We start from the raw sequence: 13,218 nt of genomic DNA, 5'->3' as shown, positions 1-13,218 counted from the left end.
ACCAACAAAATTATAGGTACAATTTTGTGTCAAAGCTAAAAGCAAAAGCACCAATTTCAGATTCAACAATATTTAAATTTTTTATTTATGGTTGTTGTGTTTTAAATTAATAATGAACAAACTCTATAATCATTTGTTTTATTCAAAGTAAGAAGAAGTGCTAACATTAAAGATTAAAGTAGGTGCTCTATAGAGTTTGAGTCACTGAAAAATATATTTTGTAAAATGTCTGGTGTAATCAGTAACGTCTTTGTTATTCAGTGTGTTGTTAATTTATGAAATGAATGACATACTGTTTTGAAAGGCAAGACATAACACAAATGGTTATTATGGATGTATTTTGGGAGTTAATATTTCTCCTCTCTCCTGCTCTGCGCTGCCATGTTCAGTCTTTCATCTTCTGCTGTAATCCTCTCTCCTCTGCCCTTTTCACCTGAAAGCGAGAGCCTCTTTTAACTGGAACTTGTCACGAGTAATAATAAAAACCTTCATCGTACAACAACAAGAATGTGTAAAACAAGATACAAGTCCAGGGTCTTTGCTTTGGCTGCTGATCTGAAGTGGAGAATACATTGTTGCTGTGTACTCCCTCAGGATATTAGTCACCAGACCTCAGACCCACATGTACACACACACACACACACACACACACACACACACACACACACACACACACACACAAACAGACACACACACAAAGAAGCACATAGACCCACAGACACATTTCCTCTTCCAAGCCCATGCTATTCGAGTGGCATGCACGGTCATCCTCGCAGTGATTAATTTCTCTAAACAGATTAACTTGTCATCTGCATTCACTTCCATCCTTGTGTCATTGAATGCCAGCCAAGTTGGCACAGTGAAACTGTCCACCATACATTTACCCCCACAGCACCCAAAGCCCCAAACAATAACAACATTTAAGCACACATGTAAAAAAAAATACACTTAAGTTTTGCAAGTGGACATGCTTGGATGGAGTTCAGAAAAACCCCGCTAACACAAACCTCCACTGTGAATTGGTATTATGGGTGTGGTATATATTAGTGCTGAAAAATTAATAAAAATCTGATATGTTTGTGTGGTTATTATGTCAACCAGGTTTGCTGCCATGGACTACTGTACACTAAGAAACCACATCATCATTGCTGTGAGGGCAGCTATCTGAGTTTGGGTAATTCTTTCGATCCAATCTGCTGTAATGGCAAACTGCTTCCAGCTCTCCCTGATCACCAGTGCTGTGGAGGATACTATGTCCATGTAAAAATCGGTGAGTGTCACATCACTTAATATGTTTACACCTATGTGGGATTTGTGCTTTCCTACATGACTTGTGTCTAATCTTTTCCCTGTCGTTCAAGTGTTTCCTTTATCTGCACTTGTCTTTGTAGATGAAAACTGCTGCCCAGACCACTCGCAGGGCCGGGTCTCAGTGGGGCTGGGTGACAGCTGCTGTGGGGGGGTTCCTTACTCCATCAAAGGCGGCCAGCTCTGCTGTAGCGGGAGCCTCCACGATGGATATGGTGTCCGATGCTGCGGAGGCCGGATTGTAGATGATACACTGGTGTGCTGCGGCGATGCCGAGAGGGGTGAAGTGCACACATTTACCCCAGGTGACTGAAGGAAATACACAGATACAAACATAAACTAACATCCACTGTTGTTATAATATCTTTATATTTTGCTGAAAGGGGGGAATTTTAAAGATTCTGCAGTGATTTAAGTTTTTTGAAGTTTGATGAGTCGCTTTAGTGCTTTATATAAATGCAATACGAAATTTCTTAAGAAAATACTTTTCTGGAAAATCCAATCAACAAAAGAAGGCCCTTTGTTAGTAAAATTTGTAACTCTTGCCAAAAAAGGATTTTTTTCTGAGTTTAGTCCTGCGACATGTGACATGTCAAAGTTTATGAGTGGAAAAGATAGAAAATGATAGGACAAGAGAGTGAAGCAAAGAGGTTTGAGGTAGACACATGGTGCAGGAACGTGGGGTCGTTTCCCTTTCTTCCTCTCCCGCAGTGTCCCAAAGCACCCGGATACCATGGCACAGATGGGACACTGTGTGTGTGTGTGTGTGTGTGTGTGTGTGTGTGTGTGTGTGTGTGTGTGTGTGTGTGTGTGTGTGTGTGTGTGTGTGTGTGTGTGTGTGTGTGTGTGTGTGTGTGTGTGTGTGTGTGTGTGTGTGTGTGTGTGTGTGTGTGTGTGTGTGTGTGTGTGTGTGTGTGTGTGTGTCATTAGACATCTTTGTCATGGCAGATGATGATGAAACACACTCGGGATGGCACCGTTGAGGGCACTGCCAAGCACACAGCAGGACAAATACACACTCATTCTCTCTTCTTCTCACAAACACATGCACACAAACACGCTTTCACACATATAGACATATTACATGCACCCACACACACACACACAAAGAGTCAACAGGGCGCCCTCGGCAGGGTTCGCTTAGTGTTGAGTGCCAGAGACAGACACGTGGACTCTATTCATCACACATAAACAATGGCCCATATGGGCAGGCCTATAGTACTCCATTAGCCAAGCTGCAAACACACAGTCACACACACACACACACACATACACATACATACAAGCACCTTTCCAACACAAAAATGCATACATTGGCTGAAAAAAAGGTCCTAGAAAGCACAAAACAACACTTTATAAAATGTAATGGCTGTAATCATTTTTTTCTCTCCATTATATAAAAATCCTATTTTCTTGTTTTTTTTTTTTCCTTTTCATGATGTTGTCAATAAGACTATTTAGAGTTCACTCTCAACCACTGATCTCATGTATTGAGTTATGTTTGTAAGTAAGTTTTGACATGTAATTTGGGAGCATTCTACTCAGACACACCGTTACTCTGTTTCCTTTTCCTCTCCTTCACTAGATCCTCTTTCATCTTCCAACTGAGCAGGCTATATGGTCATCCTTCATTTGAGGTGGCCTCCCAAGGAGTGCATATGCTCCCCACCTCCTATTCCTCTCCATCCTCTTTTGTTATTTATTTCACATTGCTTCTGCTCCTTTGTCATCTTCTCACTTACTTTTCAGTAACTTGTTTCCCCACCCTCATTCTTTTTCCTGTGGCCTCTTGCTCCCCCTCTTTTCTCCCTCCACCTCCTCTTCTTCCTCCTCGCCCCCACATTCAACCCCCCCTCTTCCCCCCTCCCTTCCTTTATGTGCCCCCTTCCCATCCACTCATCAGTCATTAGCGTTAGCTTCCCCATTGAGAACATATGGTATGATGGATCGTAGGGCTAGCGGCGCTAGCAAGGCTAAGGGCCATTTGCCGGGTGCACTGCGCTGTCGGGGAGCCCTGGGGCCGGCTATGCAACCTCGACCCCACACGTCTGTTTCAAGACACTCACACTAACACACACAACATGCACATCGCAACACCTATTATAGGATAGGCTACTTAACCTTGGCACCCCTCACTCTCATTGCTGCCTCTCACTATGTCCAGGGTTTTGTATTTTTAATGATGTATTGAGAGACAGATATGTGAAAGAAAGAATGAAAGAAAATACAAGCATGAGAAGACTTCAGGTTACATACAATTCTCCTTAAAATAAATTACAAATATGTTAAAGCGTAAAAACACAAATTTTAATGAAAAAAGCAAAGAAGGTGGCAGAAACAAGAAATACATGTTTCAATTCATTGCACACAATAGAAAACGCTTCAGTAACAATTTACATTATGAGAAATTATGAAAAATGTAGCAAAAAGGATGAAGAAAGAGTAAGAAAGAAAAGAGAGAGAGAAAGAGAGAAAGAAAGAAAGAAAGAAAGAAAGAAAGAAAGAAAGGAGAAAGAAAGATAATAAAATGTGCAAAATATGCATCAAATAAAAGAAAGTGAGAAAAAACAAAAAGAGGGGGAAAGTGAATGAGGGAAAAAAACAGGATAGTACAGAAGAGTGGTGAAGAGCTAGATGGAGCAGATTAAAGGAGGAGTGAAGGGTATCCCATTGTGCCCAGCTGATAGACTAGGTTAGGCTGATGTGATTATGGGGTCCCTGAAGTGCGATCTATCACACATTACCGTCCACACTGTCAACAACCATACACACACACTGCAGGGGAACAGCAATGCCAGGAGACAGCCGTCTGGCAACAGATACACGTACTGGCTTGCAGGCACATGTGCACGCGTAGAGTTACACACCGGCATCCACACACAAACACAACAACAACCAAACACACTCATGTAGCATGCATGTGGATACACACAGAATTGGATCCACATGTACACTCACAAAAAAATGCAACACACAGCTGTATGAGCACTCCCTCAGCCACACACACTCAAGAATGTTTGAAACAGGAAACCAGTGAAAATCAGGTGAAATAGAATCAGGGTCAGAAACATCGCCTCACCCAACCTGTCCACAAAGAAACACAACTGACAAACACAAAGCTGAGCCAGTGCACAGTGTTCTCAGGAAGCGTTAATTTGGGTGAGAACTAAGATGATATCATTCCTCTCCACTTTAAAACAATTATAGAAAGTCATTTCTCATTTATAGTATTCGGTCATCCATATCTCTCATAATAGATTTCACTTGTGCTTTTGGCGTATGATGTTAAAAACACACCAAGCAGCAGGAAAGTGCAGCCTGCGACGAGCTGCCATGCAATGTTTATGGAAAGCTGCTGCGGCCGCTCCTGAGTTCAGCGAGCTGCAGCCATTTTATTCTCTGGTAAAATGCAGCCAAACTAATTCTGTGTTTCAGTTTGGATACTTCTGTTAGTACACTTCCATGCAGTGCGCAAATTTTGTCAGGGAAGTGTTGTATAAAAGCACACATAGCAGTTATATACTTACCGGAAGCTGATAGTGAGCATTGGACATTACCCCATATCAGCAATAATTCCATTCAGACTGATGATTGATTGAGAATAATTCTGTGTTTCAATTGCGACCAATGCAATAGGTTAGTGGTTCTGCCTCTTCTGCTCTGTAGCAGAGATTGTGACCGTTGAAGGGGAGATTTGTACAGAAGAACACAAATTGAGACACAGCATAAAAGTTGGGGATAGTTTAACTTTTGACAATGAATAACAGCCAAAGAATACCTGCAGCCAATCAGTAAATGTTATCCTATGACATGTCGATATTAGAATGAATTTCTTCCCACCTCAAACACATGAACACGCCTCACAGCTGCAGGAAAATGTAATCCTTACAGTGAGATGCACTATACTTCTGCTCAGTGTTTTCCGCGTGAGTGCTCTTTTTGGCTTCAAATCCAGTTTCTTCCAATTAACAAGCCAAACTACATTAATTGTGTGTAAGTTCCTACAACCAACCTGTATCTTTATGTGTCTTTATTCAAACTTAATTGGTCAAGTTACACTAATGCACTTTAATCTTGATTTATTGCCTTAAAATGTAGGCCGTGCTTCTACTCTGGTCAGTTTTAGTCTTTGGGGTATTATTGAGATGGTCTATGTAATCCTTTCCTCGGCATTCTATGGTTGTTATACAATAACACAAAGTCTCCATGCTAAATCCCTCCCTTCCAAATCTGCCAGTTTGTTTAAACAGCTTTCATTTCACTTTCAAGTAGATTAAATACTGTTTGTTTTTGGACAGGAGTGCCTGCAGCATTTCCTCCTGGGCAGGTTTGAGACCAACTTTTAAGCTCTTCATTTGCTCCTCTTTTCTTCTCTCTCTGAGTTTGTATGTAAGATGTTTAGCTAAGACTTATGTGAGATTAGATGGTGTTTAAAAGAACGTGTGTGGTGTCTTTGGCCTCCCGTTGCTCTCTGACTCTCCCAAAGTCCCCTGCCTCACTGTGCGCGCTCCACTAATCATTTCCCCTTCACACTTTTTCTTTATAGTGTGCAGTTCTTTAACTCTTCCATCTGCTCTTCAACCCCGCCTCCCCCATTTCTCACTGTGGGTGCTACCATAAATGCCCTCCTGCACCTCACTTTTTTCTTAAAGTAAATGAATGTCAAAAATGTATGCATTTCTTTAACTCCTTCCCTCACTGCCTCCCTCTGTCCCAGCCCAGCAGGCCCCATCCAAACGTTCAAGGACAAATCTGAATATCCCTTTTCACCGTTTAAGTGTTAAAAGCCTGGCGGTGCCGGGGTGTTATCTTAACGCGCCTTGCCGTGCCATCATCAGAGCGCGTGATGAAAATGGCTGTGATGATGCTAAAAGAAAAAAGAGGAGGGGGAGAAAAAGTAATAATCAAATATGTTTTTCAAGGGCACAGTGACCATTTGCTGGAGGGAAATTATCCCAGTAGTTAAGCTAGCTCACTCAGAGCCTGGCGGAGTTGTGAGAGTGGATGCGTTGTGTGTATAAGTGTGTGCAAGTGCGCATGGTTTATTACTTCAACTTGGTGCATGCATGCTTCACTTTCTGTATGTGGCTGTCTCATTCTGTACATGTATTTGAATGTGTTTGCATTTTTACATGTTTCTTCATGCAGAGAGACATGCATCACTCACATGTCGTTTCATTGTTTCTGCCAAAAGATTCTCATCGGGTTCTGCATGTGTGTCTATGTGTGTTTATCATTGCCAAAAGCCTCTCATCAATGATGGGTAGCAAATGGCCAACAGTAGTGCATTCCAAACAGCAGCGTCTGGCTGCTTTAGAAGATCGAGTACTCTCTGAACAGAGGAAGACATTTCTCTCTCTGTTAATGTATTTATGATGATGGCTTTTCTATTAGGTTTGCTTTAATGATTGGCAAGAGTAAAACCAGAGGCTGTCTGTCCTCATCTCCAAGTTCCTGTCTGCTGTGTGCGTGCGTGCGTGCGTGCGTGCGTGCGTGCGTGCGTGCGTGCGTGCGTGCGTGCGTGCGCATGCTGTTATCTTTTTCTGTGTCATGCCCAAGTGGTAACCTCCGTAACCTCAGTTTGGCGAGCAAGATGGCGCCAGTCTGTTCGGCGATTTATCTTCCGCGGGCGCTCTGTCTATTGTTTGTTACAGCCCAGTGTCTATCTGGATGTTTCTGTGCTACGATCGTCAAGCCCTGCTTAAGATCCGCAACCTAAAATTCTTTTGTCTGGGCTATTGGTGAAGTATGATCACTTAATAATATGTGGTGCCGCTTTCAACGACTCACCCCTGCATGGGCCGCCACTGGACATTATCTCTGAGTGTATTGCTGATCAGCTCCATTCTGCATTCTCATCAGCTTGCACTGACATTCTGGACTCTGTTGCCCCTCTCAAACCCAAACGCGCTAAAGCCCAGTTAACTCCATGGCTCAATGATGCAACGCGTGTCCTCAGACGCTCCTGTAGGCAGGCTGAGCGCAAGTGGCAGAAGGATCGCCTCCACGTGTCCCTCCAAATCCTCCGAAGTCGCCTAGCGGACTACCAACGAGCCGTTAAAACAGCCAAATCACAGTACATTTCCAGAAACAGTCCCCACAAACCTCAGTTTCTCTTCAATACTCTAAATTCTCTCATAAATCCCCGTAATGAATCCCCTGTTGTGCCCTCACCTGCCCTCTGTGAAAGCTTTCAAAAATTCTTCATTGAAAAGATCGCAGCACTCAGGCCCTCTGATACCTCTGCCAGCCAGCAGTGGTGAGGAGAAGCTTTTTCCACCTGAGAACTCTAGCCAAGACAAAAGCTTACCTGCCTCAGAGTGACCTAGAGAAAACTATTCATGCCTTCATCACATCACAACTGGACTACTGTAACGCTCTCTACACCGGCATGGATCAATTGCAGCTTCGCCGCCTGCAGTTGGTCCAAAACTCAGCCGCCCGACTCCTCACCTGCACTAAAAAACATGATCACATCACCCCAGTCCTCGCGTCACTCCTCTGGCTCCCCATCGTCACCGCATTGACTATAAACTTCTTTTAACTGTCTACAAATCCCTCCATGGTCTGGCCCCTGCATACCTGTCTGACCTTATGCACCACCACACCCCCTCCAGAGCTCTACGGTCAGCTGACCAGCTGCTGTTGGAGGTGCCCAGGTCCAGACTAAAAACAAGGGGCGACAGGGCCTTCTCAGTAGCAGCCCCCAGACTCTGGAACTGCCTCCCCTTCCACACCCGTGCAGCGCAGTCCCTAAATGTTTTTAAATCCCACTTAAAAACCCACCTCTTTTCTCTTGCCTTCTATTGAAGTTTTTTCCTCCGGCAAGTGCTAGGGAATAGTGTCCCCTAGTAATCCCACAGTGCTTTTAAAAATATCCCATCCTCTTTTAATTCATTTTAAACTCAATTTTGTTTTGTTTTTGGGGTTTTTTGTTACCTTTGTCAATTCTGTATTTTATTGCACTTTTTGCACTTTTATGTGAAGCACTTTGGTGCAGCTCAGCCGTCTGTAAATGCGCTATATAAATAAATTTGACTTTGACTTAAAAATAAAGCCAACTTAGAAGTGCCAAAAACTGCAGTTCCTCAAATGGCCACTTGAGGCTGGCTCCAGAGGTGAGTCAATCCCCATAGACCCCATGTTAAAATGCCAAACTTTACAGCAGAAATAAACATGTTTTTGGTTTTGGTCTCTAGACCTGTTTTCCCAGTATATCACAACTTTGAGGACTGTGCATTTTTCGAGAACTCACCAGTCATTATAATAAGGCTTAGAGTTACGCATAATTACATAACTGCTTTGGGTGGGCGCCATCACAGATGGCTTGTTTTAGCAACCAGGCTTTGTTCGGCCCTGCCTCAGCTCCAACCATTCTCCATCTTTTTGCATATTTGTGGATTAGCCAGGAGATAGGAGCCACACACTGCTATGCTAGCAATGGCCAGACGTCATAGAGACTGAATCCATAATGTTTTACACTCAAGGTGTGTTAGCTTTTTTATAGACACATAGGTGCTCGGGAAGCTCTACTTTTTAACCTGCATGTTTGGAGCATCCTGGTGCTACATGGGGCCTCTGCTACACCCCCCAAACTCACCAACTGCCAGATCACATTGATGACAGTGATGGATAACCTGAAGGATGCAGGCTGCAGGTCATTGTGTTGTCAGCTCCATTGTAACAATGTCTCTGGTAGGTTTGAGGGCAGAACCGGTGTAGGCAGAATGTATAAGGATTGAATAGTTGAAGGCATGTGGGGTAACCTTTAAGGTGAATGCGTCTACTCAAGAGTCTGTCTGTCTGTCTGCTGATAAATATGCATTGCTCATTTAAGACTACAAAATATAGTATGCTCTGTTCTTTCTTTTTTTTTCTCTTTTTTAAAAACTGTTTTATCACCTTGTAAAACACTTTTAGTTGTTGATTTCTTCATCACCGGTCTGTTTCATCTCAGTCTCTCTCTCTCTCTCACAGACACCTTAAACACACACACATGAACAGCTGCTTGCTGTGTCTCAGTTTTTAGTGAATCCCAGTAGAATGGTGAAAATATAACTGCCACCAAAGCATTTTCCTAAACTCAGCATACACACACACACTTAAACAATCACTCAAGATCCATACATGCAAAGATGCACACACACAATGTCACACACATGCCCAGCTGGTAATGTTGAGAAGGAAAAAAAAAGGCACGGACGTCAAAAAGACAACAGGACAACCAGTCAGCTGGGAAAAGAGTATGTGTGTATGTGTGTGACTGTGATTATGTGTGTGTGCTTGCTGCCCCATCATCCACATGTGTGCGTCCACAGGGGAACACTGCACTGTGTGAGAAAGTCAATCCACTGCGATTTCATCTCTTGACATGGCATATAGTCTGGCCCCTCTGGAGCACAAAGTGCGCGCGTGCACACACACACACACACACACACACACAGAAGCACAAACACTCCTTACTGCAATGAGTGAGTGTGTGCATATGTGTGTACTAGAGCCCAACCGATACTGGATGTTTTAGGTTGATACCATTTATCGAGTTTGATTTGAGCTGATGAAGTGTTTTAACACAAACTGCCATAATTTTCATCACCAACATTACACCATTTTGCGTAACCAGAAACTGTAAAGAAATATTTTTGGGATTTTCAAATTCCCAATGATCCATGATCAAATCATGGCTGTAAAACACTTCACCCTTCAGAAAAAAATATCCAATATAACCTTAAAAAAAGTGATATTTCATAAATCACTCATTTTAAATTTGCAAGTAACATGTAAAAATCACTTAATTCTTAGATTCCAATTGAAAACTGGGAAGCCATGAATGACCTTACACTGTACAGTACATTATAAATGACCTTGACATACACTGCGCTGTACACTTTGCCTTATAGTATGCATACAACATACACGACATATGATACGCCATACACTTCGCTGTACACTAACTATGATATGCAATAACTAAGCCACATACTACACACACACCATACACTGCACCAAGTAATATGGTGTACGTAAGTTGTACACTTCACCGTACACTATGCTATACACAAACCTGTGCTCATACAAACACTTATTCTGTCTTCACTTAATTTATTTTTATATCAGGTGTGCTCTTGCTTGGTTGTGGCACAGCCACATGGACCTTTCATGGATCAGTTTGACACCCCTGGCATAAACAATTCAAATGAATTTGTTTCTTTTCTGCAATTTCTTTTTACTTCTTGGCTAACATATAAGCTAATACCACTACATATATATGCTATGGTATGCTAGGTAGAGCGGGTTGCGCACCGACTGGAGGGTTGGTGGTTCGATCCCTGACCATGGCAGCCTACATGTCGAGGTATCCTTTAGCAAGATAGTGAACTCCAAATTGTTCCAATGCTGCATTCATCGGTGTGTGAATGAATTCCCAATGGTGGCAGGTTACACCGTTTAGGGTAGCCTCTGCCACCAGTATGAATGTGTGTGAATGGGTGAATGAGCGCAGTCTAGTGTAAATCGATTTGAGTGGTCGAAAAGCGCTATATAAGTGCAGGTCCATTTTACTACATCAACTTGTATGTGCTTGCTCCTTTCTGTGTATGAGTGTTTGTACGTGCAGATGTTGGCACCAGTCTGTGTTGATGAAAGCTTCTTCAATGTGACTGTGTGTGTGTGTGCTGCTATGTATGCACACAAACTGAATATGTGTGCACTTGCTCTGGACTTTGTGCCAAACCCTTGTAATATATTCAGGTATTTAAAAGTGTTTGGTTTGTTTAAAGTTGTGGAGGGGTTTTGGTCTCCTAGAGAGCTCGGATAACCCTAATCCACAACACACATTTTTATCAGTAGTTCATTGGCAGGGCTAAATATTGACTTATCATTAAGTGGAATGACTGAAACCCTAATAATAATTCACGTTGTCTAAGCACCTTGTGTTGACGCGGCGCTCCCGATGCTATTAACGAATGTATGCAAATCCAACGTAAATCTGAAGATTAGGGCTGAAGCATTTTGCGATGCAAGAGAGAAAACAAGAGGTGTGTGATAAAATATTGTCAACATGCACATGCATACGCATGCACAAGCATAAACAGCTTTCAGAGGGGAGAAAACAGTAGATGTGCATTTCAAAACGTTAACACAAATGTACAAGCATGTCACACACACCCATACACAGATAACGCTTACAAAGACAAGGATTGGATTTCTGCTGAATGGGTGATAATACAATAGTGAAGTTTAGCGGCAGAACAGTAAACAAACCATGTAGACCTATGAGCTGAATGAATACAGAGAGACAGAGAAAGCTATGGTGGAAGGGAAGGAGGAAACAGAGCTGGAAATGAACAGGACATAGAGATGATAACAAATAAAAGGAGCAGTGGAGTCATGGTTAAGAGAAATGATGGAACAGAGAACTGGGCAGATGAAGATTAGGCAGTTAGGGTAGAAGCTACTTTAAAGGCATAGTTTTAAAGGTTTATGTTTGACACAAGGTGGGGGTTCTGCACCATGCAGGGTTAGTCAGTTTGCCAGGTAACTTCTAATATCACATGCAACAACTTCTCTGAACATTTGTTGCCTAATAAATCCATTGCATGGACATGCCTTCATAGTGGTCAGGATGAAAGAATTAGCAGGGGGGCTGGTATAAGGAGGTTCAATTAGAGTGGAAAAAGCAATACTAAAATACAATTTATAAAATATTCCTTACTACACAAAAAAGAAATTAGTTAACTTAAATCACAATGGAAATATAAATGTAGTTGAACAACCAGCAAGTCTGTGCAAAATGTAGCTAAACTACTAATTAATTACACACAAAACAATTGTATCCAAAATTAAGAGTAGTATGATAATGTACTGAGGAGAGACAAAAGGAGGGAGTAAGGAGGTAACATGGATGAAATTAAAGTTGGATAGAGAAGACAAAGATGAAGCTGAAGAGACATAGGATGTTAAGGTTGCAGGAACAAAGTAGGATCAAAGAAAGAACAGATGGAGGGTGGGGAAGTGGCAGAAGATAACTCCTGAACTTTAGATCACAGGTGATAAAGTTTGCAGAAAAGGCACGTGAGAGAATGAAGATATGCAGAGAGATTGAACAGCGCCATGATGAATGCTACATGGAGAGACAGTCAGCCTGCTAGGGAGTAAATGAAGGGAAGCCAAATGAGTAAAAATTGTGAGTCGCAGAGGGCCTGGTGTCCGGATGGAAGGGAGGAGTAGAGGTGAGGATGCCGAGAGTACGAGGGGTGAGTGGAGAGAAGCTATTTTGGAAAAGTGTTGAGCTGTTTATTTGCACGTCATTGAAGCTGAAGTAAGGCGCTGGGGGAATTGGCCACCAATCCCCCGCTCTGCAACAGCTGCCGCTGCTAAGTGAGTTACTAGCCGTCAGACTGCCTTTATGTCACACAATCACACACACATACACAGGCATTTTCCTGTCACATGTTGCCTGTGATGGATGCGGTGAGGATATAATGCACTGCAACAGCACAGGAGAAAATATGTGCCATCCTCCACTGTTGGCCTTCAAGTGAAATGATTGCTTAAATGAACAGCATTTCATGTGCGCAAAGAGTCAACGCTGATTGGGTTGTTAAACAATAACTTATTTATCACTCCACAACTAGCTGCAGCCCCATTAAAGGGCGAGGCCGTGATACAAAGCAATGACTTAGTGTTTAATGTCTGCTGTCAAATAAAATGGGCAACACAGCTGGGGGTAGATAGTGGCACAGATCAGCATGTCATCAACTGTTCAGATGAATTTGCTAAATACCTCATGAAAGTGAGATTATTTTAAGAATAAACTAAATAATCACAGAAGACCGAGGGGTTCTCGTAATATTTCATTCTCATACAAAATGAGAAGCTTTTTTCAATTTGACTCTCATTAACATACAA

The 13,218-nt window shown here is 42.4% G+C and overlaps 1 protein-coding gene across 1 annotated transcript in view; it reads left to right on the top strand.

The window, feature by feature from the left end:
- The window catches only part of ush2a (Usher syndrome 2A (autosomal recessive, mild)), a 271,031-nt gene that overhangs the window by 165,834 nt on the left and 91,979 nt on the right, over positions 1 to 13,218 (top strand). The window contains exons 61-62 of the mRNA XM_059348990.1: positions 1,102 to 1,270; positions 1,392 to 1,613. Coding sequence (XP_059204973.1) covers positions 1,102 to 1,270; positions 1,392 to 1,613 — 391 coding nt within the window. The remainder of the gene's footprint in view (positions 1 to 1,101; positions 1,271 to 1,391; positions 1,614 to 13,218) is intronic.

The sequence above is a fragment of the Centropristis striata genome, chromosome 2 (genome assembly GCF_030273125.1).
Source record: "Centropristis striata isolate RG_2023a ecotype Rhode Island chromosome 2, C.striata_1.0, whole genome shotgun sequence".
Classification (NCBI taxonomy): Eukaryota; Metazoa; Chordata; class Actinopteri; order Perciformes; family Serranidae; genus Centropristis; species Centropristis striata.
The sequence above is the reverse complement of the archived record's forward strand: the minus strand, read 5'-3'. Positions and strand labels throughout refer to the sequence as shown.